This window comes from Bos indicus, chromosome 10 (genome assembly GCF_029378745.1).
Source record: "Bos indicus isolate NIAB-ARS_2022 breed Sahiwal x Tharparkar chromosome 10, NIAB-ARS_B.indTharparkar_mat_pri_1.0, whole genome shotgun sequence".
NCBI classification, from domain to species: domain Eukaryota; kingdom Metazoa; phylum Chordata; class Mammalia; order Artiodactyla; family Bovidae; genus Bos; species Bos indicus.
In genome coordinates, this window is record NC_091769.1 from 15,034,628 (window position 1) to 15,057,017 (window position 22,390).

Below are 22,390 nucleotides of genomic sequence, written 5' to 3' on the forward strand. Positions count from 1 at the left end.
GTTACACAGGTTGATGTTTCTCTAGAGTAGTTTATCTCATCATACAGATGGGAATAAAGATATTAAAAGCAGTATCATTATTTTAAATGAAATGGGTATTTAAACACTAATTCTACTTTATATTCTACTTTATAAACATTCACCTCTGCTGCAGCCTACCTTGACAGCTGTTATCCAACAAGCCTGACCTTGTTATTACACCAGCTTCTTTTTAAAATCTGGGGGCGTTGTGGGGAGTCAGATTACCAAAAGCAGCATAGTTAGAACAAATACCTGTTGAATTTTGATTCTAAGATTTTATTTTAGATTTTATATTTAATATATATACTTATGGGGCTTCCCTGGTGGCTAAGATGCCTACAATGCAGGAGACCAGGGTTCAATCCCTTGGTCGGGAAGATCCCCTGGAGAAGGGAATGGCAGCCTACTCCAGGAGTCTTGCCTGGAGAATTCCATGGACAGAGGAGCCTGGTGGGCTAATTTATACTTAAATACATATTTTTAAATGGTGTGACTATACTATATTTAACATGTGCTTAGTTGCTCAGTCATATCCGACTCTTTGTGACTGCATGGACTGTGGCCCTCCAGTATGACCAAAAACACATTATTATTTTATTACTTTAAATGCCATTATAGCACTATTAAAATTTATTTCATAAATCTGGACGTATAAATATTTCGTGGATTAAGTACATCATTTTATATATATATATATATATATATAAGTTCTACTCTTTAGGATATTGATAGTAGTCATATATATGTAAACATTTTTCCTTAAAGGAAATATTTTGAGTGTTTAGAAATCTAATATTTCTTCTTAGAACTTTTGCTGTGCTGTTTCTCCAAAAATAGCTTGTTTATTATGTCTGGGAAATTACATTAGATGCATTAACTACTTGTTGAGCTTCCCAGTGACTAATTGAACCCAGATAGAGTATTTGCAAATGCCAAACCTTTCTCTATTTTCAGATTTAAAAACAAGCAACCTGAAAACTTATGATTTTTTTTTAGAAGGATAACACCATATTCAATACCAGTGACCATTTTTCAGCAATGACTAGCCTATAAATAGAAACCTAAACCCAACATATTGGATTTGTTATTGTGCAGTGTGAAGGTGGAAATCATTTTAGAATATTATCACAAAATTGGAAGATAAAGAGCCAGCCAGAAAATAGAAAGACGCAAACATTAGTAAATGTAAAATATTTTGCTGTCTTCAGCCACTGAGTGTTTAGTTTTCCTCCAGAAATTTCCTTTGCTCTTTGGTATACCAAGATGTTTTTCAAAGACTAGAGTTTCAACTGCTTTTGTCTCTCTTGTAATCCTTTATAATCCCTTGAGTATTGTCAGAGGAAATAGCTAATGGAAAATGGTACTTTCTGTAGAGGTAAGAAGTTTAATTAAGTTTCCATTAGACAAAACAATGTTATGAGGTGGATGAGAGTATATTTTATACTTCATATCCCATTCATAAAGACAAGGTAGCGCATCACAACTAGAGCACTGTTCCTGGAGACCCAGCCTTGCTTGGCACCTTTAGAGGTATTCTCTACCACTGAAATTGCATCTCCATACCCCCAGCACTTTACATGAACTTTTCAATGCAAAAGACAGCCTCTGTCTGTCTCTCTGTTTTCTATAACATATCTGTTGGCCTCTTATATGCTTGGGATAGCAGTATGGCCCTTATGATTTCACACAGGACTATGAGAATCCTTTTTCTTTTCAAAATCATTTTAATTCTGCCTTTTCTTTTTCCTTTATTACTTCCTCCTTTTTGCTTTTCATTAATTTTTGGTAAAGAAAAAAAGTATTTAACTACTTAGCTACTTAAACATGTCCCTCTATTCTCCCAGAATCCCTCTCTTTGTTCTTTTTTCTTTTTCCGTTTATACTGTCCTCCCTTTAAATACGCTCCATCACCTGTTCATTTTGGAGGATCTCTACTCCTTGTCTTGCAGCCTTCGTTCATTCAGCAGACCTTTTATGCAAACAGCGTTCCTCGTGACTGTGCTGGGCATTAGGTATTCCAAGATAAACAGTACCTAGTTTTTATTCTCATAAATCTTACAAGTCTGAGGGCCAGCTGTTAACTCTTCACTGCTCAGATTGCTTCTTCATTCCCCTAGTCTTGTTAGATGTGTTTTCTTTGCAAGGATTTACCTATTCTTTTTACTTGCCAACACCTTAGTTTAAAGGTTTTAGTTTTAAACCTTAGTTTAGTTTTAAAGTTTAGTTTTAAAACTAAAAAGGTTTAGTTTTAAACCTTAGTTTAAAGGTTTTAGAATTTTGTCTGCTGTACTTTTCACTTACATTTCATTGAAGTGGCTCAACTATGCCTTTGGCCTGCATTCTAAAAGTGTAGATGATGTTCCAAAGACAGTATGTGATTTATGAATGTTGGATACCATTGCATCCATTTCTTTTTCTTATAGCCTCGGAAAGCTGCTAATAAGTATACAAATTATTTCCTAATAATCATGGTAATCTAAATTATATATTGCTTTGCTTTTGTTTTTATTTTCAGCACAAAAACTGGGACTCATTGTGAGATTCTGCCCTTTTATTAAACTTAAGTTCAACTGACTCATGAAAATTTTGCAAACCGTTTTTTCTTCTAGCATACTGAGTCTTCCACATCAAGCATCTCCAGTGTCCCGCACCCCAAGCCTCCCTGCTGTAGACACAAGCTATATTAACACATCCCTCATCCAAGACTACAGACATCCTTTCCACATGACACCCATGCCTTATGACTTACAAGGTGAGTTACCCATTCTTCTGTGTTGTCATATAGCATTATAAATGCCTTTGATCTATATAGTCTTCTTCTGGGCAAGTTTAAGAAAGATTGAAAGATCAGGGATAGAGGAGGTTGGAATCTAGGAAGGTGGAGGAATATATACTCCGGTCATAAATAAATACAGACTCCGTTTCCTGGTAGTGCCTGGTAGTGCCAGTGTTTCACTACCAGTGGTAAAAATAAAGGAATGATCTTTAGGTTTTTGTACTTCAGAGTAGTCTACAAGTGGCTTTTGAATGATTTCCAGTATGTTGCTTATGTTGCTTTGAATTTTTATATTTATGAAAATTATTTTTTGCTCCCTGAATCTGGTTATAATGCAGCATACATTGTGGGTAGCTATGTTGTATTATCTTTTAGACAATGCAGAATTGAAACATTGGAAAATTTTAATTTTTGTTCTGGTGAACCCGGTGTCTTCTTTTAAAGTAATTTGAAATGTCATTATAATCATTTCTACAGTGTATTTTGAGTTCATAATAGTCATTTATATTATCAAAAAGAATTATTGTTGTCATGTATCTTTATAATTTAATAATCTGTATATTAGCCATATAATCTAAGAACATTTTTTAAATTACAGAAAGCCATATTTTCTCATTGTAGAAAATATAATACAAAAGCACAAAGTAGAAGTTTCTGTCCATCCCTTCTGTACAGTAAAATTCAGGGTCACTGGCAAGGATTTTTGGGAGCTAAGATAGTTGAGTGAATTCTTAGTGAATGTTGTAAAAACCCTGTTTCAGCTCTGTCCAATAGAACTTTCTGCAACTAGGGAGATGTAATCTGGCCAGTACAGTAGCTACTAAGCTACATGTGGTTACTGAGCATTTAAATGTGGCTAGTGTGAGTAAAGAACTGAGTTTTTATTTTCTTTCATCTTAGTAAATTTAAATAGCCACAGTAGGTGGTTAGTAGCTACTTTGTTAGTCAGTGTAACCCTGTTTCTCACTGCCCGTTGCCAAACTCACTGTCAAGAACCGAAGTTCTATACATTTTCAGATCCTTAAGGTGTAATCTGTTCTACTGTAGATAGTGGTAGTGGTGGTGGTTTAGTCACTGAGTCGGGTCCAACTCTTGGAACCCATGGACTATAGCCTGCCAAGCTCCTCTGTCCATGGGAGTTTCCAGGCAAGAATAATGGAGTGGGATACCTGCCATACTTTGGAGGTATCCCCAAAGTGTTTGTGTTGTCATATTTTTATCTGCATCTGTGTGTTGTACTGTTCTTCAAGTTTAGATATCATCATGAGGGATTTTATTCATGTTGGTTTACTTCCTCTTCATCACATTACACACTGGGCAGTGTGGACAAGAATGTGAATTGGAAGGGGCCAGCTTACAGTGCCTGCCCTGCAGCCAGGGATGAGAGCTGGTCCTCCACGCCAGCAGAGACACTCCCTCGGATCTCTTCCCCTCTCGTGTCACTCTAGTCTCTGAGTTAGAATCCAGTACAGACAGTGGGAAGTGAAGGAATTTGAGGAAGAAAATCTGTCTTACAACTTGCTTAACATCTTTTAACTTCAAACTTTCTCATCCGCAAAATGAAACCAAATATAATTGCATACCTCATGAGGTGCTTGTGTGGAATAGGTTAGATTGAAAAGTAACTTCATGGGAGTCGGTGAGAGCGTTTGGTGAAAAGTGCTGAGTCAGTTTAAGGGGTTGGTGTTTGGATTTGAATGGGGCAGCAGTGGCCCAAGTCCTATAGATGGCGTCACCAGGAGTGCACACCATTGCTGAAACTTGGACTCCAGGCTTTGTAATCTAGAGATGGGAGGCATCTAAAATATGCAGCTCAACTCTTCATGTTTAAATAAAATGCTAAATGAATTTAGAATTAGCTTTTAAGATATTGTCTTTATTTTTGTAGTGTTGGGGCATTTGGGAGGCTCCTTTTTTTTCCCCCCCAACTAAAATAATTTTTTCTTTTGCAGGGTTAGATTTCTTTCCTTTCTTATCAGGAGACAATCAGGTATGTTATATGAAAAAAATATTGTTCTTTTAATTCTACATTAAAATACTTAAAAGTATAATATGTAGCCAAGAGAAAGAATATAAATTCCCTTAGAAAATTCAGAGTTGTTATACTCGTTATTCTTAAGGTTTTAAAATTTTAAATAAACGTCCCTTTGTTTCAACTGTGCCTGAATATATTAAGTAGAGTGTCTGGTTCCCAGTACTGTTTTATAAAGAAACAGGGCAGTGGGTCATATTGACTGACAAATTTCTTGGCCAGATACCTCCAGAAGGGGAAGTAGCCTGTCCTCTTTCCTGCATATGCCTCTTCAGGAATAGCATTATGAGAATTGCTTGCAGTACAGATTAAAACAAAAAACAATATTTTGATCCCTGTCCCCAGTTTCAGATACAAAAATGTCTCAGTGATGTGCTAATAAAAATTAAAATAAAAAAGGTCAATGATGTGATCATTACATAACACAATTTGATTTTGCAAAATGTTTTACTGAATATTTCAGAAACACCAGGTACTTAGAATATGTTAAATTTAGGACTTTGTTCTGCTGAGAGAAGAGAGTGTATTAATTTATGACTACAATTAACTTTATTTTCTTTTTTTTCTCCTCCTCAGCACTATAACACCTCCCTCCTTGCTGCAGCAGCAGCAGCAGTTTCAGATGATCAAGACCTCTTACACTCGTCTCGGTTTTTTCCATATACCTCCTCACAGATGTTTCTCGATCAGTTAAGTGCAGGAGGCAGTACTTCTCTGCCAACCACCAATGGAAGCAGTAGTGGCAGTAACAGCAGCCTTGTATCCTCCAACAGCCTAAGGGAGAGCCATGGCCACACCGTCGCGAACAGGAGCAGCTCGGACACGGCAGCCATCTTTGGCATCATACCAGACATTATTTCATTGGACTGATCCCCATGCCCCTGCTGCTCCCATCCCCACCCCAGATTAAAGGAACTTGGCAGAAAGAAGAGAACTTTGTGCTATGTTTTACCTTATTCTGTTTAGAAAAGTACACAAGCGTGTTTTTTTCCTTTTTTTAGGGAAAAAATTAAAAGAAATGTACAGAGAACAAAACTATATTTTCAGTTTTACTTTTGTATATAAATCTAAGACTGCCTGTCTGAAAAAAAACCCTTGTAAAAAAACAAAAAAAAAAAAGAAAAAAGAAAGAAAAAGAAAAAAAAAGTACCCACAAACCACCTTCGGTTCATTTTTTCTGGATTCTGAAGATTTTTTTTTCATCGTTTGTCCTATGGTTTTGGTTTTATTTTACTTCAATGGCATTATTTTATTTGCAATAACAGAAAAGGAACTGCATGTATGAAGTTTTAAATTGTGGGCTTTTCTTTGTTGTGGGGAGGGGGCCGGGGGGGATAGTTTTAATTTCCATTTTCTAAAAATGACAGACTTGGATTCTCTGTGTGTGCATACTTTATTCAGCCTTAAGTTATAAGTCTCATCTGTCGCTCTGCATTCCCTGTGTATTTTCAGGACATAGCTTGTAGGCGTGTGTGTTCAGTGTGTGTGTCTGTGTGTATTTTTCTGTCATTGCTGTTCCTTCTCCCGAGTTTGCATTCAGTTGATAAACCAGTTGCCTGCTTCTTTCAAAGTGCTTTGAAGGTCTTGAATTCGCATATGAGCATCTTTATCAACTGTCCCAATTGCATGTTCTCCATCACATATTCTCTCTTAATTGCTAGATGCCCCCTGAGAATATGTTTCAGAGATTGGAGTAAAGCTGTCTGGGTAAGGAGTAGGCTTAGTCTAGTTCTTTATTCTAAATTTGGATTGCCAGTATTATGTATTTAAACCAAGTCTGTGAACACCTGCTATTTTGGCCACAGGGTAACAAATTTTCCTGTAAGATCGTCATACCAAAGTAGGAAGTAAAAATAGCATAGAAAGCCCTGTTGGGTGTCATGTGCAGCTGACAGAGGTAAGGCTACATCACCTCAAAAAAGAAAGACAGACAGTCAATTATCCTTAAAAGTAAATTCTCTTCAGAAAATAGAGTACACCATACATGTCCGTCTGTAGAAATCTATCATCTGATAAATAATTGAAATTCAAAATGGGCTTAATCCTTATTCATTTTCATTCTCTGGTTCTGACTGTACTTATTTTTAGCCTAGTAATCTTGTTTATTTTTTTCTTCACTTTTTAAATACAAGCATGACATAGGAAAGTCAGATTTTTTTAAGAATTCATGGATCAGTCTGATCTATCCTTACTAATAATGGAACATGTAAATATATTGAAAACTGTTTTTCAGGAAATGAGTGAGGGTTGGAGGGAAGGAAAAAGTGATTCTACTTGTGTTCCAAAATCCTCGTCAGAGAAGGTATTAATGTTCTTCAGGTAATATCTGAAGGTGTCGAAAATATTTTTTATCTGATTGAAAGGTTTAGCAGATTTAACAGAAAAGCTAAAGAAGGGGCATAATGATTACCAGTTTTCCAAACTGGATTTTTATATCACAACTGTTAATATTCTCAGAGTTGTTCTCAGAGTTGATCAAGGACCACCTTTGTGTATAAAATTGTCATATTTTAAACCTTGCAGTGGTAACAAATTGACCTACTTTAATCCAGTTAGAATTCAAGATGGCTATGTCTTCAATTGTATGATAAAATTAATGGCTCACATGACTGTGTGGCATCTAAAAATACCCGTTTTTACAGCATCTCTCTGCCACCAAATTGTTGACTTGAATTTTGAAAAACAAGTTGGTATTGATATGTATATGTGTGTGTGTATATATGTATTTATAGACAAGTGTGTGTGAGTAACAAGTGAGTTATATAGTCTTCCCTACGCATGTGTATTCCACACATACATGGCTGAGTTATAGTCACTAAACAACTTGCAATAAAAAAAAAATTCATTGTCAGTTAAAACAGGAAATAGTTAAGTTTTTTAATGAATCTGGTGTTATGGTGAGTAAACACTTTAGAACTCTCATTGCCATGTTAACTTAGGCTAATATCTAATAGTATTATAATTTGTGTCTAATTCAGATTGGGATAGAAATCACTTCAATTGTAGGGAGTTGCTTCTTATTTCACATTGTAATAGGAAATGTTTCTATTAAGTCAGCTTCCTGAGATAAAATGAAGAGTTTTGTTTTTTTCTTTTTTGTCGTTGTTAGTGGTCTCAGCATTCTGATCAATAACTTTGTGTATGATGCTGAATTACGAACTCTTTGAATGATCCAGTTGAAAACCCGTCCCTCTGCTTTCTTCAGCCCAGTTTTGGAGAGAGTCATTTTCCCTCAGTGTCTTGCGTTATACCAATCTAAGGGAAGAACAGGTAACAGGGAGAAATAAATGTCTGTCTAGTAGCTTTGGTCATGTCTCCACAGGAGCAACTAACCGTTCAGTTGTCTTTTTATTTTAGTTCATTCCACTCTAAGCAGCTTGTTCCCTTCAGTTATTAACTTTCTCAAATGTTGCAGTAGTAGTACCTATTACTCTGGTGGTCTCATGGCCGATGTTAATCAATCAGACTTTTATGATCCATAGTAATTATTAGTGGAGTAATGCACTGCATCTTTATCTTCTAAGTTTTTCTTTTTTAAAGCACAGTTGTTTCTTTTTTCCCTAGCCAACTATCATTACCCCCCCACCCGACCCCCTACCCCGGCACAGTGCTAACACTGACATGCTGTCTGTGGACAAATGACGATTCTCAGAATCTTTAGTCGAGTTACCACCATCCCCCTTGCCTTGGTCACTCATAATAGGTGTGCATATGTTTGTGTTTCTGTACAAAACTGTGGGGGTGTGTGTATACGCACACACACCTTTAGTATAATAGCTGTTTGACTAGCAGGGTTGAAGTGGCTTTTAATTACTTTGTGGGCATTATTAAACACGTTTTTAAAACTATCTGGACCTTAACCATGCCACGCTTGGTTGACTAATTTATTTTGAGCATTAAAATTTTTCTACTCCTGTTAATTTAGACATTATCACAATTCTCTATTACTGACTTAGAAAAGATATACTTAAGCTTCTGAGAAATGTGATTTCTTGGCAGATATTTCTTTGAGTCAAATGTCTGAAGCTGAATGGAAATATATCCCAATTTTAAATTACTAATTGTAGAAAGAACATTGTTTTTAAACAATTTTAAACACATAAAACACTTCAAGATCTTTAGGACTTTAAAGCACATTTGAAATTATTTTAGTAAAATTTTAGTAAGAATTTTGTTTTTTCAATACATGTTGGATTCTGTTTTTTTAATTAAAAGAAAACACAAAGCTTAGATTTCAGAAAGAGGGAGGGAGACTAGCTGGTGGTTCCAGAGTGTGCTGCTGTTAACTGTTTAATTAACAAAGGGGAAAAATGTATATAAACAGATATAAAAGTTACCATAAATTCCATGAACTTAAATCTGTGATTCATTGCCTTAAAACTTTCTCTCTTAGAATTTCCATACCGCATGCCAAACCAGTAAAATGGCTTTTAAAAATGTATAGTAGACCAATGTCAGTTTGTATAAAAGTACCAAGTGAAAATATTTATTACATGCATTGGAAAAAAAAAAATTGTTTACCTATTGAATGTTACCTGTTTATGTAGAGCTCTTTAGATGTAATAAAAGAAAAACCTTCAGTTAATTTGTCTTCTGTAAAGTATGCTGCTGGGTATACGAGGGGACAGCCCCTAGGAGAAAAAGTGACGATGCTTTGTGCTTCCAGGGCCCCTTTGAAGCAGAGACTTCAAAGCATGACAAGTAGTTCATTCTCTTGCAGCATGCTTTGAGGTAAGTCATGAATATACAGCTGTCATTCCCCTTTCTTACTGAAATACGGCTAGCTTTGTAATGAACCACAGCATAGTTTTCAATCTGTTTAATTAATTTGCAGTTTGACTGTTAAGAGCACTGTGACCTTTTTTGCAAACCATACTAGGCACTAGGTAAACCAGTTTCAGGAATGAGCATGAAACCCAGGCATGGGATCCTTGTCAGAGCCTTATCTGGGGTATATTTTTAAATTAGAACACATCCCAGGATCTTGGAATCCTACCCACTGAACACCCTTAAAACACAGAGTCAGGGGACATGAGCCCCAGGTTCTAATGGCCAGTACACACCACTTAGGTGTCTCTGGCAAGTTATACTTCAGATGCCTGTTAGACAAATGAGATTCATAAAACTTGCCTGGAAGCCATATGAGTACCACCCAGTAGCGTATAAAGGCCAAGCTTTGAGGGACTGGACCCTCATTTACTATTATAGCCCAGAACTTCCTTTTCCTGTTCATCTAAATCCCAGGTATCTACTGTCTAATCCTTGGTATTCCAGGTTGGCTATGGAGGACTGATTTCCTCATGTCCATGAGGGGTTAACAGTTGATGTGGAGCTTGACCCTTGAGCCTTGCCTGAAAGTGAAATATAGCAGTGCTCCGTGGTGTGCCAGCATCTAACCAGCCTCAGATGAATTTACCATGAAGGTAATGAAGTTTAAGCACAAGAGGCCCTCACTTGCTCTGGCCTCTTCTAGGGTCCTGGGAGCAGCCCTTAATAATTCTGTACTTCTCTTGTAGTATTCTGGAAGGCTGCCGAATCGTATAACCCTCAGATCTCACAAAGCCTGGATCTGCCCTTGTACTGTATGAGCCTAAGATCCCCAGCTAGACAATCACAAGTTCACCTACTTGGTGTTTAGGGTGGGTGGGGGGCACATAACTGCCTGCCCCCCATAACCCTTCTCTCCAGCGCCTAGGAATTCCTGATCACTTAATGGGCAGTTACACTGTTGGGGAAGCAAAAGTGACTCTCCTTTCTCAGGACCTCCGTTTGGTCTGAAGCCTCGCATCCTTACTCAGACAGTCACACTGACTGTGACTGCTTTGTCCCCTGAAGTTTCCCTTGTGCCTCGCCCTCAAACTTGTGTCCTGTGTAAACCTCCCCAAAGACACACCTCCCTCTTAATTTGGTTTTCTTTTGCTTTAGCCACTAAGGCACCATTAGAAAAAGCCACAGCCCAGAGAGCCCAATTTTGATACATATAAGGATGAAAATCTCTGTACTTTGAGTTCTGCCTGGCTCCCCCCTCAACATGCTGATGTGTGACTCCAGCCCTTTTTCGGGCTATGCTGACTCATAACTAACTTAAAAAGCCACTTGTGCTAGAAAAGCTCCCGGCAGGACCAGGACCCGTGGAAGTTGTGCAGGGCTCGTGCTGTGTCACGGCTGTGGTCTGTTCCCTCCCCTTAATACTTGCCACCAGTCCTGAGGAAACAGCTTGAAGCCATCATCAGTTTGACCCACTTAAGCAAACCCATCCTAGTCCCATGAACCCCTCTGATAATGGAACAGGGAAGGACTCAGAATCCTGACAGAAGCATCATAATGAGTCTTCTCAAGCTCTGCAAGGCTGCAGTCAGTGCAGCTCGTCACGCCGGTTTCCTTTGGGGTGTAGTCAGATCCTCCTTCCCAACGTTTAGCTGATGCTGCCTCGTTCTAACCTGCTGTATACTCTGCTTATGAATGAATATCCAGGACTACATTAGTATGCACTGGGGATGAGAATTTATACATGACCCCATGGTGCTGCAAGAAATGTTGCCATAGTTTGAGCTCTCTGCTTGTTGCTGTTTCCTAGCTAGCATTATCTTGGAAATGTGGAAAATGTTCCAGCACCCAGATACAGAATATCAGTCTTCCTATAAATTGCCCCTTTTAGGAGAAGCACAGTCATGGCAACCCAGGATTACCTGATGTCCTATAGTTGGCAAAAGCAAAGCCCATTCTCAGCAGGCTCTGTCAGGTAAGAAGCAAGAATCCACTTTAGTGAGGATCCTAAGGCTTTGAGGGGTGAAATGATTTGCCCAAAATCACCTCGCTGGGAAATAGCAGTATCAGGACTAGACTCCTGGCCCATCTCTAAACCACAGGCTGTAAAGGGCTAGACTAATGGTAGTTGTTAAAACAGTAAAAAATTTTATTAAAGACATGCTAATACCGTAGCCGGAATCATTTTGTTTCCTTGTTGTCCTCTTGCTGGAGTTAGGTTTGTCATCTTGCTGTGTTTGCCATCTCCCGCAAGTGAAAGGAACATTTTTCTTTTCAAAAACCCATCAGTCTGAGTGTTCAGGCCCAGGGGTGGCTCTCTTGCCTTCTCGTTCAGTAGTCCCGCACAGGAATGGTGAGCTTCTGGATGAACTCGTCATACTTCACTTTGCCATTCGGTTCAATACCTGCTTCCCTGAAGAGATCCTCCACTGCAATAAATCACAGTAGTTTTTCAGTTTGGCTTCAGTGTCATATGATAAGGCGCCCAGTTGGGGGTTGAGCCTCCCCAGAGGTCTTCCCTGAACCTCCAGCTGACTGCTTCCGTAGGTGAGGAAGTAACCCAGTGAACAGAAAAGGACAACCCACTCCCTCCCCCTGGGAGACCATGGAGTCAGTTCTGAGTTCATCAGGCTTTCTGCAGGGGCCAGGACAGGGGGTGTACTGGTAAGGATTCAGTCAATGGAACCACCTTGTACCTTTTTTTTCCTTCAGAAAATATCTGGCTCCTGTGCCATTACTTCCAGAAAGCGTTGGCATGGATTTTACCTTCTATCACCCACCCTCTGAGACACCCTCCATAACGGACATCCCTGCAGCTCCATCCTGGGTCCCCTAGGCCAGTCTATGGCCTGCCTTCCAAAATGACATCCCCCCACCCCAAGAGGGGGCTTGGTGACAAATGGTATCTGCCATATCACCTCTTTCTGAAAGTGTTTTGGAGGTGGGATAGTACAAGAGAAAATAAATTCAACTGTGTCTAAGCTCAAAGCCTACAAAAACTGCCATTGTTCTCTAATGGTGCTCAGAAAAAGAAAGAAACATACATTTACTGGTTCTGGATTCCTGGGATAAAATACAAGCTTGTCCCAGGAGTTGACAAGAAGAGCCAGTTCAGTTGACACTTTTCAATAGTGGCTTCTCAGGGCCCTCCTCATTCTCTTACAAAACTCTCTCACTGCTCTGTGTCAACTTTGCCAGCTGCAGGCAGCCCCCACATGACTCTGGACAGTGAAAAAGTATCCTGCGACTTCCTGCTTAAGCATCCTCCTCAAAATTGTAATTCCTATACGCTGTGTTTGAGCTGATAATACTTCTGAGTACTTTTAGAACATTGAGACTGTAATTTATCTTATTTCATGGAGAAGCTTCTACCCATCAACCACTTGGTTAAAACTGTCCCAATGGACAAGTCCAGTATCAGTCTGCAGCCTCCAGCTGTCCAGAAGAGGGGCAGCTGGAATCTGATGGTGCCTTCTGGTTAGAATAGCACTTCCCTGAAAACCCACAGAGAACCAGTTCGCAAAGGAGGCCGCCCTCACAGCCGTCCCAGCTGCTCCAAGGATGCTTCTGCAGTAAACCAACTTTTCTTTCTGTCACTGAAGGTAAAGGAGTCTTCCTCCCAGTATCGCCTTTCCTGTCACCCACAGCCAGAGGAAAAGGACATCAGTCTCTGGCAGACACTGCCAGTTTCTTTGAAATGTTTCTTTACTGGTTAAACAAATGAGAGAGATGTTTAGGTTTGGGGACCATGGTATTGTTTTAGATCATTAACCACAAAAATGAAGGCCCCTGCTGGCCTCTCTGCTAACACTCCACCTGATCCGTAAAAGGCTGAGTAGTGTCCTCGGAGCCCAGGAGGGGAGCGTAGCCTGTGATTCCCTGTTCACGTTAAAACAACCACGGTGAAAGATGGGACCGTGATAGCTGCCAGCCTGGAGGAGCGGGGGAAGCTCCATCTGCCTTCTCTAGCGCTATTTTTACTTCCTTTGCACTGTGCCTTTGTGACTGCAGATAAAATCTTAGCAGACTGCTTTATAGAAGGTTAGCTCTTGCAGGGTCCTGAGGGATTGCCTATCGTAACCTCATTTCCCAACAAGGAAACTGAGGAGGGTGAGAGAGGTTAAGAACTCACCTGAGTTCCCCCAGAACAAGGGGAGCCAGGATTCAAGTCTGTTGTAATTTCACCAAAGGCTAAAGGCCCGTCGTTACCGGGGCCTTTTTCCTTCACCCACTGTGTCCTCCGGCCCCAGTCACAGGTGAGCCCGGCGGCCTACCTAGAAATTGCAGCTTCTGGGGTTGGGGGCTGTGGACTCTGGTGGCAACCTGGCGTGGCTGCTGTGGCTGGACCCAGGGCCTGTCAGGCCGGCTGGGAGGACATCTGCAAAGGGCTCAGCATTGGGGTCACCCTCACCATGAACATCAGCCTTTCCCAGAAGGCCCAAGGCCCTCATCTGGCTCTGAGGCAGGAAGACAGGGAAGGTAGACAGGACATTGCTTCTGGAAGAGCTCAGAGCTGGCTGACTCATGAGAAAAGGGAGCAAAGTAACATCTCAATTTAGAAACTTGGCAGCAGCAACAACTTCAGAAGACAGCTGTGGTGAGAGGAAAGAGCCTGAGCAAGGTCGGGGGGTGGGGGTCCCAGTGTCTGCTAGCCCTGTGTCTAGCTCCTAGCTCTGCTCGTCACAGGCCACGCACTGCACCTGTTTCTTTAATTGGTATGGGGGGACACTAGTGAGCCTAGAGGTGTCATAGTCACTCAGTGAAGGCCCACAGTGAAAGTCAGGTAACAGTAATGCCCAAGTAGATCCTAACTGGGTCTCCCTCCTGTCCCTTCACCCTGGCTAACTTCTGCCACTCAGTTCTCTAGTCTTCCAGGTTCCAGTCCAGAGTTCACCAAGCTCAGCATCTAGTCCCAACGTCCCAGTGCCATCCAACGCGATGCCTATGTAACCCAGGTGGCATGATTTGGACTTTGGTGTCCCCCCAACTCTTAGTCGCCTCCCACTGTTGGGAAGTAGGGACCCAGGCCACTACCTTCTTTGTGGGTGAGCTTCTCCCCCAGTTGCATGAGTTTTGAGCGCAGTTCAGACGCCATGATGTAGCCTTTCTTCTCCTTGTCCGCCATCAACATGGCCAAAAGAATTTCCTTCTTTGGGTCCTCTTGTTTTATTTGCATATGCATGATGGTCAGGAAAGTAGAGAAATCCAGCTCTCCATTTCTGTCTAGGAAACCCCCAAACAGCAAAGTGAGCAAGGAGGAAAAGGCTTCTCTTGGGATGTCAGCTGGCCTCCTGCCCAAGCCTTCAAGGCCAGCTCAAGAGCCACCCAATTCAGGAAGCACAGTGGTGGTGGCTGTGTTCACGGGGAAGAGGCTGCAGCCTGTCTTGCTGAGTTCCCACCATGGATATGCCTCATTTAATCTTCCCAACAACGCTCAGTGCCTGGATATCTCATTTTGCCCACTAAAGAGACAGAACCTCAGAGCACAGTCAACTCGGAGCAGTGACAAGACCAGGATGAAGCACCGCTTCCTCTACCCCTTCTGGATGCTTCTCTCCTGCTCTGAACTGGAGGAAGTGCACCAACATGTCTATCCATGTCTGTCCTCCCCCTTTGACAGTCACTGCAACACATCTACAAAGACGGATGATGGGGCTTAAGCCTTGCTCACTTGCCCTTCCCTTCACTGCAGCCTCCACCCCAACCCACACCCCTCCTCCAGGCATGCCTAGGGCCCTCAGCCCAGGCTGGGCTCCAACAACAGGAAATCAGAAGCGCCCCTGCCCACGGCTTCCTGTCTGAAGGAGACAGAAACCAAAGGAAACCAGCACACTTTGAAGACGGAAGCAGGGGTTCTCGGTGGCGGAGCCCCCTGTCACCAGGCTTGGGGCCTTCAGAGGCCACCCCCAGCCAGGCCTCAGGACAAGCTCCCAGTGCCGCTGCAGTCGCCCTCTGATGGGGCCTCGGGATAACCCCAGCAGAGGGTGGGAACCCGACTGAGAGATGGCGAAATGGAGGTCCAGTTGTGCTGTTGATCAAGTGTTCCTTGCAGGCCATCCCTTCCTCTTTCCTTCCTGAGTGTCCAGCTACCGATGCAAACAGCCATCCTGGCATGTGACATTCCTCCATCTTTTTTCTTAAAAAAAGTTGCCACCACCAACAAAAAGCAACTTGTTTTTGGTTGTAAAAGTAGTATATGTTTCCTTCATCAAAAACAGAGGAAGCAAGAGGAATGAAAAATCACCCATAATCACATCAGCAGAGAATAACTTGGTAACATTTTGGGTGGGTTTTCCTCTACGTTTTCTTCCCATTTTGAACAATTTTAGGGAGATCAGTCTTAGAAATGAGAATCTGGTTCCAATCTGGTTCCACCATTGGCTTAAGGACTCAGAAGTTCCCAGCTGGGCTCTGAATCTTGATCTGTAAAACTTGGATTAGGATAGTGCCTCCTTCATGGTGTTGCTGAGCTAAGCACACGACACATCTAAGTCAAGGGACACGTCCATCGAAACAACCTTGGGGTCATCTGGACTGCAGATTTGCACCAACTGCGGTGAAATGTCTGGATCCCCCGGTCCTCTGGGATGGGGCATCACCCACTGCTATGAGCACACCTGGCCAGGTGCCTCCACACCCAGCCGGAAAGCTCTGGCTAACACGGACCTCTCAAACCTCTGAGCTGGTCACACCCGGCCGGCCTGCCTGCTGAGTCCCTGGGACAACAGCTATAGGGCTCAGGGCCCACCCACTCACCCAGACTCCTCCTCCGGTGGCAGCCGGCCTAGCCGGGCCCACTCACCTATCCTGTGAGTCTGTAGGTGTCGCTGAGCCTCCCCAGGCGTTGGGCTGGCCCCCAGGCACCGCATCACCGTCAGAAGGTCCGTGGCTTTAATCTTCCCCCGCTGCTGCTTGTCGTACAGGGAGAAGCACTCTTTGTACTCTGCCACAGCCCAGAAGGGAGAATCAGGGTCGCTCTTTCATCCTACCCCCACGTCGCAGTCCTCTCCCCCGTTTCTGCCCCTCCCCTTCCTTTTGCCTACTTCCCACTCCTCCTGCCCTCCTAGAGTGGTGAGACCCAGAAAAAAAAAAAAAAAAAAATCCAGGGCTGTCAAGGTAAACTGAGTTTCAGATAAATCTCAGTCCATGAGGTCGCAAAGAGTCGGACAGGACTTAACAACAACATGCTTACAAAGGTATTTGTTGTTTATCTGAAATGTACGTTTAACTGCATTTCATCTGTCAACCCCATCCCCTTTCCCTCCTGCTTCTGCCTCCTCCCTCCCTCCCTCCCTCCCTGCTCCTGTCCTTAACTGACTAAAACCACAGTGGTAAGAACCTGCCTGCCAGTGCAGCAGACAGGAGACGTGCATTCGATCCCTGGGTCGGGAGGATCCCCTGGAGAAGGGCATGGCCACCCACTCCAGTATTCTTGCTGGAGAGTCCCATGGACAGAGGAGCCTGGTGGGCCACAGTCCATGGGGTGGCAAAGAGTTGGATGTGACTGAGGCAGCTTAGCACACACAGGAAAACTTGCTCTCTCTCTCTCTGCAGGGCCAGCCCAGAGAGACCAGGAGCCCAGGGCAGGGCACCAGATTCCCAGGGGATCTCAGCAAATGCCAACTTAGGTGGGACACAGGATAATAATGCCTTGGGGCTTGCTGGAAGACCAGAAACCCCCTCTGGGAAGGCCTGGCAGAGAGGCCATCATACATGGTGACAGATATCACAACTGGGAGCTTCTGAGTCCGCTGCTGCAGCCGCCGGTCTCCGGGCTGCTGAACTCTCAAGCCATACTCTCACACAGGCCTGGGCCCCACTCAAGACTTCAACAGGCACTGCCCGGACGTCCTCCCAGCTCTGCGGAGATCATCCTTACTGCTCTCCTCGAACCCTCTCTCCCCTCTGGAGGTGAAGTGGCCTACAGATCCACAGCTCCCCAGCCCAGTGGAACCAGCCCCCACCAGCATCTCCCCTGACCCCCAGCCCTGGAGGCACAGGGAGGCCAGCCAGGAGCTTGGGAAGATAAGGGGTCCTCACAGAGGCCCTGACCACAGGGTGGGGGTGGAACTGGCCAAAACGCCCCTCATGCAGCCCCCGGGACCTATGGGGTTGAGCTCCAGCTTGAGCCCCACTGGGAGCATGCGGGGCCCCGCACTGTTCCCTAGCACCCTGCTTTCTCCCACTTCCCACGGCCAGCTGGTTCCTCAGAGGCCTGGACCAGCAGCTTCTGAGCGGATAACAAAAGCAGCCCCCACTACTAGCGCTTTCCCCCAGGCCCTCGTGCCATCCTCACTGTGGCCCTGTCGGGAGGGACCCCAGTTGTTCCCATGGTGCAGACAGAGCGAGGAAGGCTGGAGCAGCCAGGGGCTCCCGGCAGCGGGGGCAGTGGGCAGCCTGCCCTGCCCAGGAGGCCACCCTGGAGCGCCACTTCCAAGCAGAAGCCACCAGAGGGCGGGAGAGGTGGCCGAAGGACGCCCAGGCCAAGGGCCCCTTCGCGCTGCCGCATTCGGGCCACTCCCAGCAGCCTAGGATTTCAGGGGCGTTGCTAATCAAAGGCAGGCCAGGCGGTGGGGTTTAGAGACAATTATCTGCTTTTATGCCTGTGGAGAGGTTGAAGGGAACCTCCCGCCCTTTCAGAACTTTCCAGAGCCTGGGCTTTGGAGGGGCAGACCACCAATAGGACCCGGTGGCAGGAACCAGAGTGGCCCAGGGAAGCAGGGCTTCACTGGTTCCTGTGAAACCTGATTCCTCTGAGGGCTCAGTGCCAGTGGGAACAGGGACAGAGGGCTGCCCTGCATGCAGGGCTTGAACTCAGCCCCCCGTCCCACTCCAGGGGACCTGTCTTGGCCACCCGAGCTTACCTTACGTCTGGGTTTGCCTCTGCCCAAGGGGTGGGCCCACTACCCTCCTGAGACCCCATCCTATGACAGTTGACTACCTTCCAACAGTAGCCGGGTGGGGACATCACACTCTTGGGACCGGGAATGGACCAGACTCCACAGGGGGTAAACTGCCTCCCCCATACTCTGCTCTTGGGGGCCCGTGGCCCCTGGTATCAGCAGGGCTAGAGTCAATTGGGGGCCCATCTCCTCCCCAGTTACCTAAAATGTGTCTGTCTTCCTGCTTTAAAGATCTGGGGGGTCCTCTGGACTTGGAGGCCACCCCTGAAACAGCAGGGCTCTTCTCTTCCTACTCCTGCCCCGCCTCCATGACCTCTACACCTCCTTGCTCTCCCTGCCAGGCCCTCCTCCTGATAGACCCGCCTGCCATCCAACATCATATTTACTTTACTCCTTTCCTTTGTTGTCCCCACCTCCCCCCAGAGGTGAACCCTGTGAGCACGAGGATTTGGGGCTCCAATGTGCACTGCTGTATTTTTAATCCCTAGAACGGGGCTGGCACAAAAAAAGGACTCATAATTGTTGAATGAAAGAACAAATTGGGTTAAATAAACTGGATTAAAATCCCCTTTAAGTTTTCCCTTTGAAAATGCAAACGCCCCAAGGCAAGAAAGAATCCTCCCCAGACCCAGGATAACACCAGCTGTATAGGGAATGGAACCGACTCTGATGACATCTGTACATGGTATAGACTTAAGGATGTATAGCATCCAACTTACAAGTAATAAAAATACTTTGATTATAAATCCCATCTAGCCAATTGATTATCACAAGTGAGTTTCTGCCAGCTCTTGTATCCATTGCCAACCTGCAGTTTTGATTTAATCATAAGTGAGGTAAGCTGCAGGCCAATGAAGGCAACTATTTTCCCAATGACTACACTGTCATTACACCTGATGAGTGATCTACTATTAAACTATTCCTCACCTTTGTGCAAATTACATCCATTAAACTGAAGTCTTTCAAATCTTCAGCACTACTAATTGCAACAGAGCTATCTTTTAAAAACTTTTGTATAGACAAAGGGACTGGGACATTCTTCCATCTTCCTTTATTTAATAATGGTTCACAAAGTTCCTAAAAGTGTACCACGTAGCTCATGCTAGCAAGAGCAAGCTGGCCCTGGCTTGCATCTGGGTGACATCCAGGCTCAGAGCCAGGTGCGTGACTGCCATCTGCTCTCTCTCTTGCTCACAGCAGCCTGATGAGGCAGTGTCATCATTCCCACTTCACAGATGAGACCACTGAGGCTCAGAGGTGACTAGAGCCCAGGTCCACTCCCTCCAAGGCCCCTGGTCTTCCCATTCAATCAGTCCTTCTTTCCTGAACGTTTGTGGTCCCTTTCTTTGTGTCAGACTTTAGGATACAAAGGGAAACTTACCTTCTTTCTAGGAGATTCAGAGGCCCCAGAGGAAGGGTCAGTAAGCCCCAGCACCAGGCTTGGTGGGGGGACGCTGACAGCTGGATTCCAGCCCCGAGACTCATCGAGTCTTGTCTTAGGACTGGGTAGGAGAGGCCCCTACCCTGGGCTTTGGGTTTTAAGAGTCCCTGCTCTGGCCCTCCTTGAGGGGTAAGAATATCAAGGGGCCTACGGGGAGGTGCCTGCAACCCACCTACCCTCTCTCCCTTATAGACACTGCTGGTACCTGGGGACTCTGCACATCCTGCCCAGGTAACCAACCCTCAGTTCATCTCCCTGCTTGAGCTCAGCTGACCCTCCCCAACCGGGTCTGGCCTCTGGCTTCTGTGTAACCCAACTCCATCGGCTTGGCCTCATGCAAACAGAACCAGGCACTGTGGGAAACGGAAGCTGCCTGGGGCAGCAGGTGTGGGGATTCAGGGAATAAAGTGCTCCAGATGCCAACACTAGGCTTGCGGTCAGGGCAGAGGGACCTCTGAGGCCACCTCCACTGGCCTTCACCCTTTACAGTTGGGGAGACTGAGGCCCGCAGCCTAAACAAAGCACCCTTTCCAAGAGCACAGCCCTGGGCCCCGCTCTCTCTCAGCCGGTTACCAAGCCCCCTTTGCAGCTGGGGCCCTCGGCCACAACCAGCTGGTGTCTCTCCGACCAGCCCCTCTCCCCCTCCGCCCCCAACTATCAAGTTCTGGAGGAGAACCGAAGTGCTCCCTCTCCTGTCAGGCCCTCTAGCAAATCACACTGACCAGTGTACTACGGACAGTTCTTACCTCCAAGCATTATCCCCCGCCCCTCCACCAGGCCTTTCCTGGTAGCAGTCGGCCCCCGGCTCGTGGGTGGGCCCAGCTCTCCCACCAAAAAAACATGACCAGAACAAATTGCCTAATGAGACCCATATTTTGCTGTGAGTTGCTAATGAAAGAACAAACCAAACCTACCATTAATTTGGTCCTGGGAAAGAAACTTGGCCTGCAGCAGAGAGAGGAGAACAGTCAGGAAGGGACTCCATGAAAGCCCCCTGCCTCCCCAGCCCAGGGCAGCCTGGCCAGGCCACACAGATCCTCACTCACCATCGCGGGGCCTCCAGCTGCCACCCGTGGGCTCGCTGCTCCCAGGACTGCCTTCCTGTTCCCCTTCCCGGCTTCAAGTCGAAAGTCCACCCGGCGGGGTGGAGGCCCCGGTAATAAATCCACGGCTGCCATGGAGACCAGGCCCGCCGCCAGGGGTCAGATTCCAGCTTCCTGTGCTCTGTGGTTGCCTGGCTGTGGGGTGGTGGCAGGCTGGGTTTTGAGAGGTGGGAGCTGCCCGAGGGCTTCCCCGGCACTCAGTCCTGCACCAGGAAGCTGACGTTCTGTAGCCAGAGGACAAAGGCCGCTGTTCCTTCCTGGGAGCCCTCTGTGGACACTAGGAAGGGGTCACCCAGAGAGGGAATCACTGGGTCCCCCCAGGCCTGCCTTCAGGGGTATTTCTCTCTGAGGATTGCAGTAGGGGCTAAATAGAGTTTCCTCCTAGGTGTCGGGCACTTTGCACACCCCCTTTAGGCACATCACACACCACCTCATTAGTTCAGTTCAGTTGCTCAGTCGTGTCCGACTCTTTGCGACCCCATGAATCACAGCACGCCAGCCTCCCTGTCCATCACCAAGTCCCAGAGTTCACCCAAACCCATGTCCATTGAGTCAGTGATGCCATCCAACCATCTCATCCTCTGTCATCCCCTTCTCCTCTTGCCCTCAATCTTTCCCAGCATCAGGGTCTTTTCAAATGAGTCGGCTCTTCGCATCAGGTGGCCAAAATATTGGAGCTTCAGCTTCAACATCAATCCTTCCAATGAACACCCAGGACTGATCTCCTTTAGGATGGACTGCTTGGATCTCCTTTCAGTCCAAGGGACTCTCAAGAGTCTTCTCCAACACAGTTCAAAAGCATCAATTCTTTGTTCTTTATAGTCCAACTCTCACATCCATACATGACTACTGGAAAAACCATAGCCTTAACTAGACGGACCTTTGTTGACAAAGTAGTGTTTTTTAATATGGGAAGGAAACCCCCACGTGACACCACAGCCCAGTGACAGCCACCTCCTCCACCAGAGCCCTGGATGCCACACACAGGAGAGAAAGGCCCCTCTGAGGAAGACTTTGGTGCCCATTCCTCAGCTCTGTGCCTCAGCATCCTGGCCTTATGTTGAGAGTCAATGGCCAGATGGTCTGTTTTCAGCATGAGTTAGTTCCCTCCCGTCCTTCTGGGGGTGTGGTAGGTGCCTGTGCTGGGGTCTCTGGCCCCACCACAGGCAACTCAGGGGACTCGGAGGGAGACCTCTTAAGTGACTTTCCTGGTCAGGAAGGCTCCCCGTTTTCTTCCTTCCCCTCCACTCCCCACTGCAGTTCCCACCCCTTCCAGCAGAAGCTGCTGACTTTTCCCGTTTCTCAGTGGTTTGTCCACAGCCCACCCCTGCCCCCACCCACTGAGGA

General features: G+C 45.4%; 2 protein-coding genes across 5 annotated transcripts in view; one reads left to right on the top strand and one right to left on the bottom strand.

Moving 5' to 3' along the window:
• PIAS1 (protein inhibitor of activated STAT 1) overlaps positions 1-9,414 on the top strand; it is a 128,078-nt gene extending 118,664 nt beyond the window's left edge. For both annotated transcript variants that reach the window (XM_019968181.2, XM_070796967.1), the window contains exons 12-14: positions 2,631-2,773; positions 4,750-4,787; positions 5,406-9,414. In XM_019968181.2, the coding sequence (XP_019823740.1) occupies positions 2,631-2,773; positions 4,750-4,787; positions 5,406-5,699 (475 nt within the window). In that variant the 3' untranslated portion in view covers positions 5,700-9,414. The remainder of the gene's footprint in view (positions 1-2,630; positions 2,774-4,749; positions 4,788-5,405) is intronic.
• Positions 9,415-11,721: 2,307 nt separating this feature from the next.
• CALML4 (calmodulin like 4) lies at positions 11,722-22,265 on the bottom strand. Of its 3 annotated transcripts, XM_019968182.2 has the most exons (5): positions 20,987-22,265; positions 20,855-20,885; positions 16,399-16,539; positions 14,631-14,819; positions 11,722-12,025 (listed from the first exon to the last, which is right to left on the bottom strand). In XM_019968182.2, exons 1-5 carry the CDS (start codon positions 21,116-21,118, stop codon positions 11,928-11,930), a joined length of 591 nt encoding a protein of 196 aa, XP_019823741.2. In that variant the 5' UTR covers positions 21,119-22,265; the 3' UTR covers positions 11,722-11,927. The 3 variants fall into 3 exon arrangements, with proteins under 3 accessions (XP_019823741.2, XP_019823742.2, XP_070653075.1); XM_019968183.2 differs by lacking the exon at positions 16,399-16,539 and having other exon boundaries at positions 20,987-22,261; XM_070796974.1 differs by lacking the exon at positions 20,855-20,885 and having other exon boundaries at positions 20,987-21,010.
• Between the last annotated feature and the right edge of the window lie 125 nt (positions 22,266-22,390).

Bases quoted from the DNA above. Each gene is read 5' to 3' on its own strand.
- CALML4 (XM_019968182.2), bottom strand. From the start codon at position 21,118: ATGGCAGCCGTGGATTTATTACCGGGGCCTCCACCCCGCCGGGTGGAC. The intron at 14,820-16,398 runs GTGAGTGGGCCC...GGGGTTTCCTAG, and splicing joins CCTACAGACTCACAGGATAG to ACAGAAATGGAGAGCTGGAT. The intron at 12,026-14,630 runs GTAGTGGCCTGG...GATTTATTGCAG, and splicing joins GAAGCTCACCCACAAAGAAG to TGGAGGATCTCTTCAGGGAA.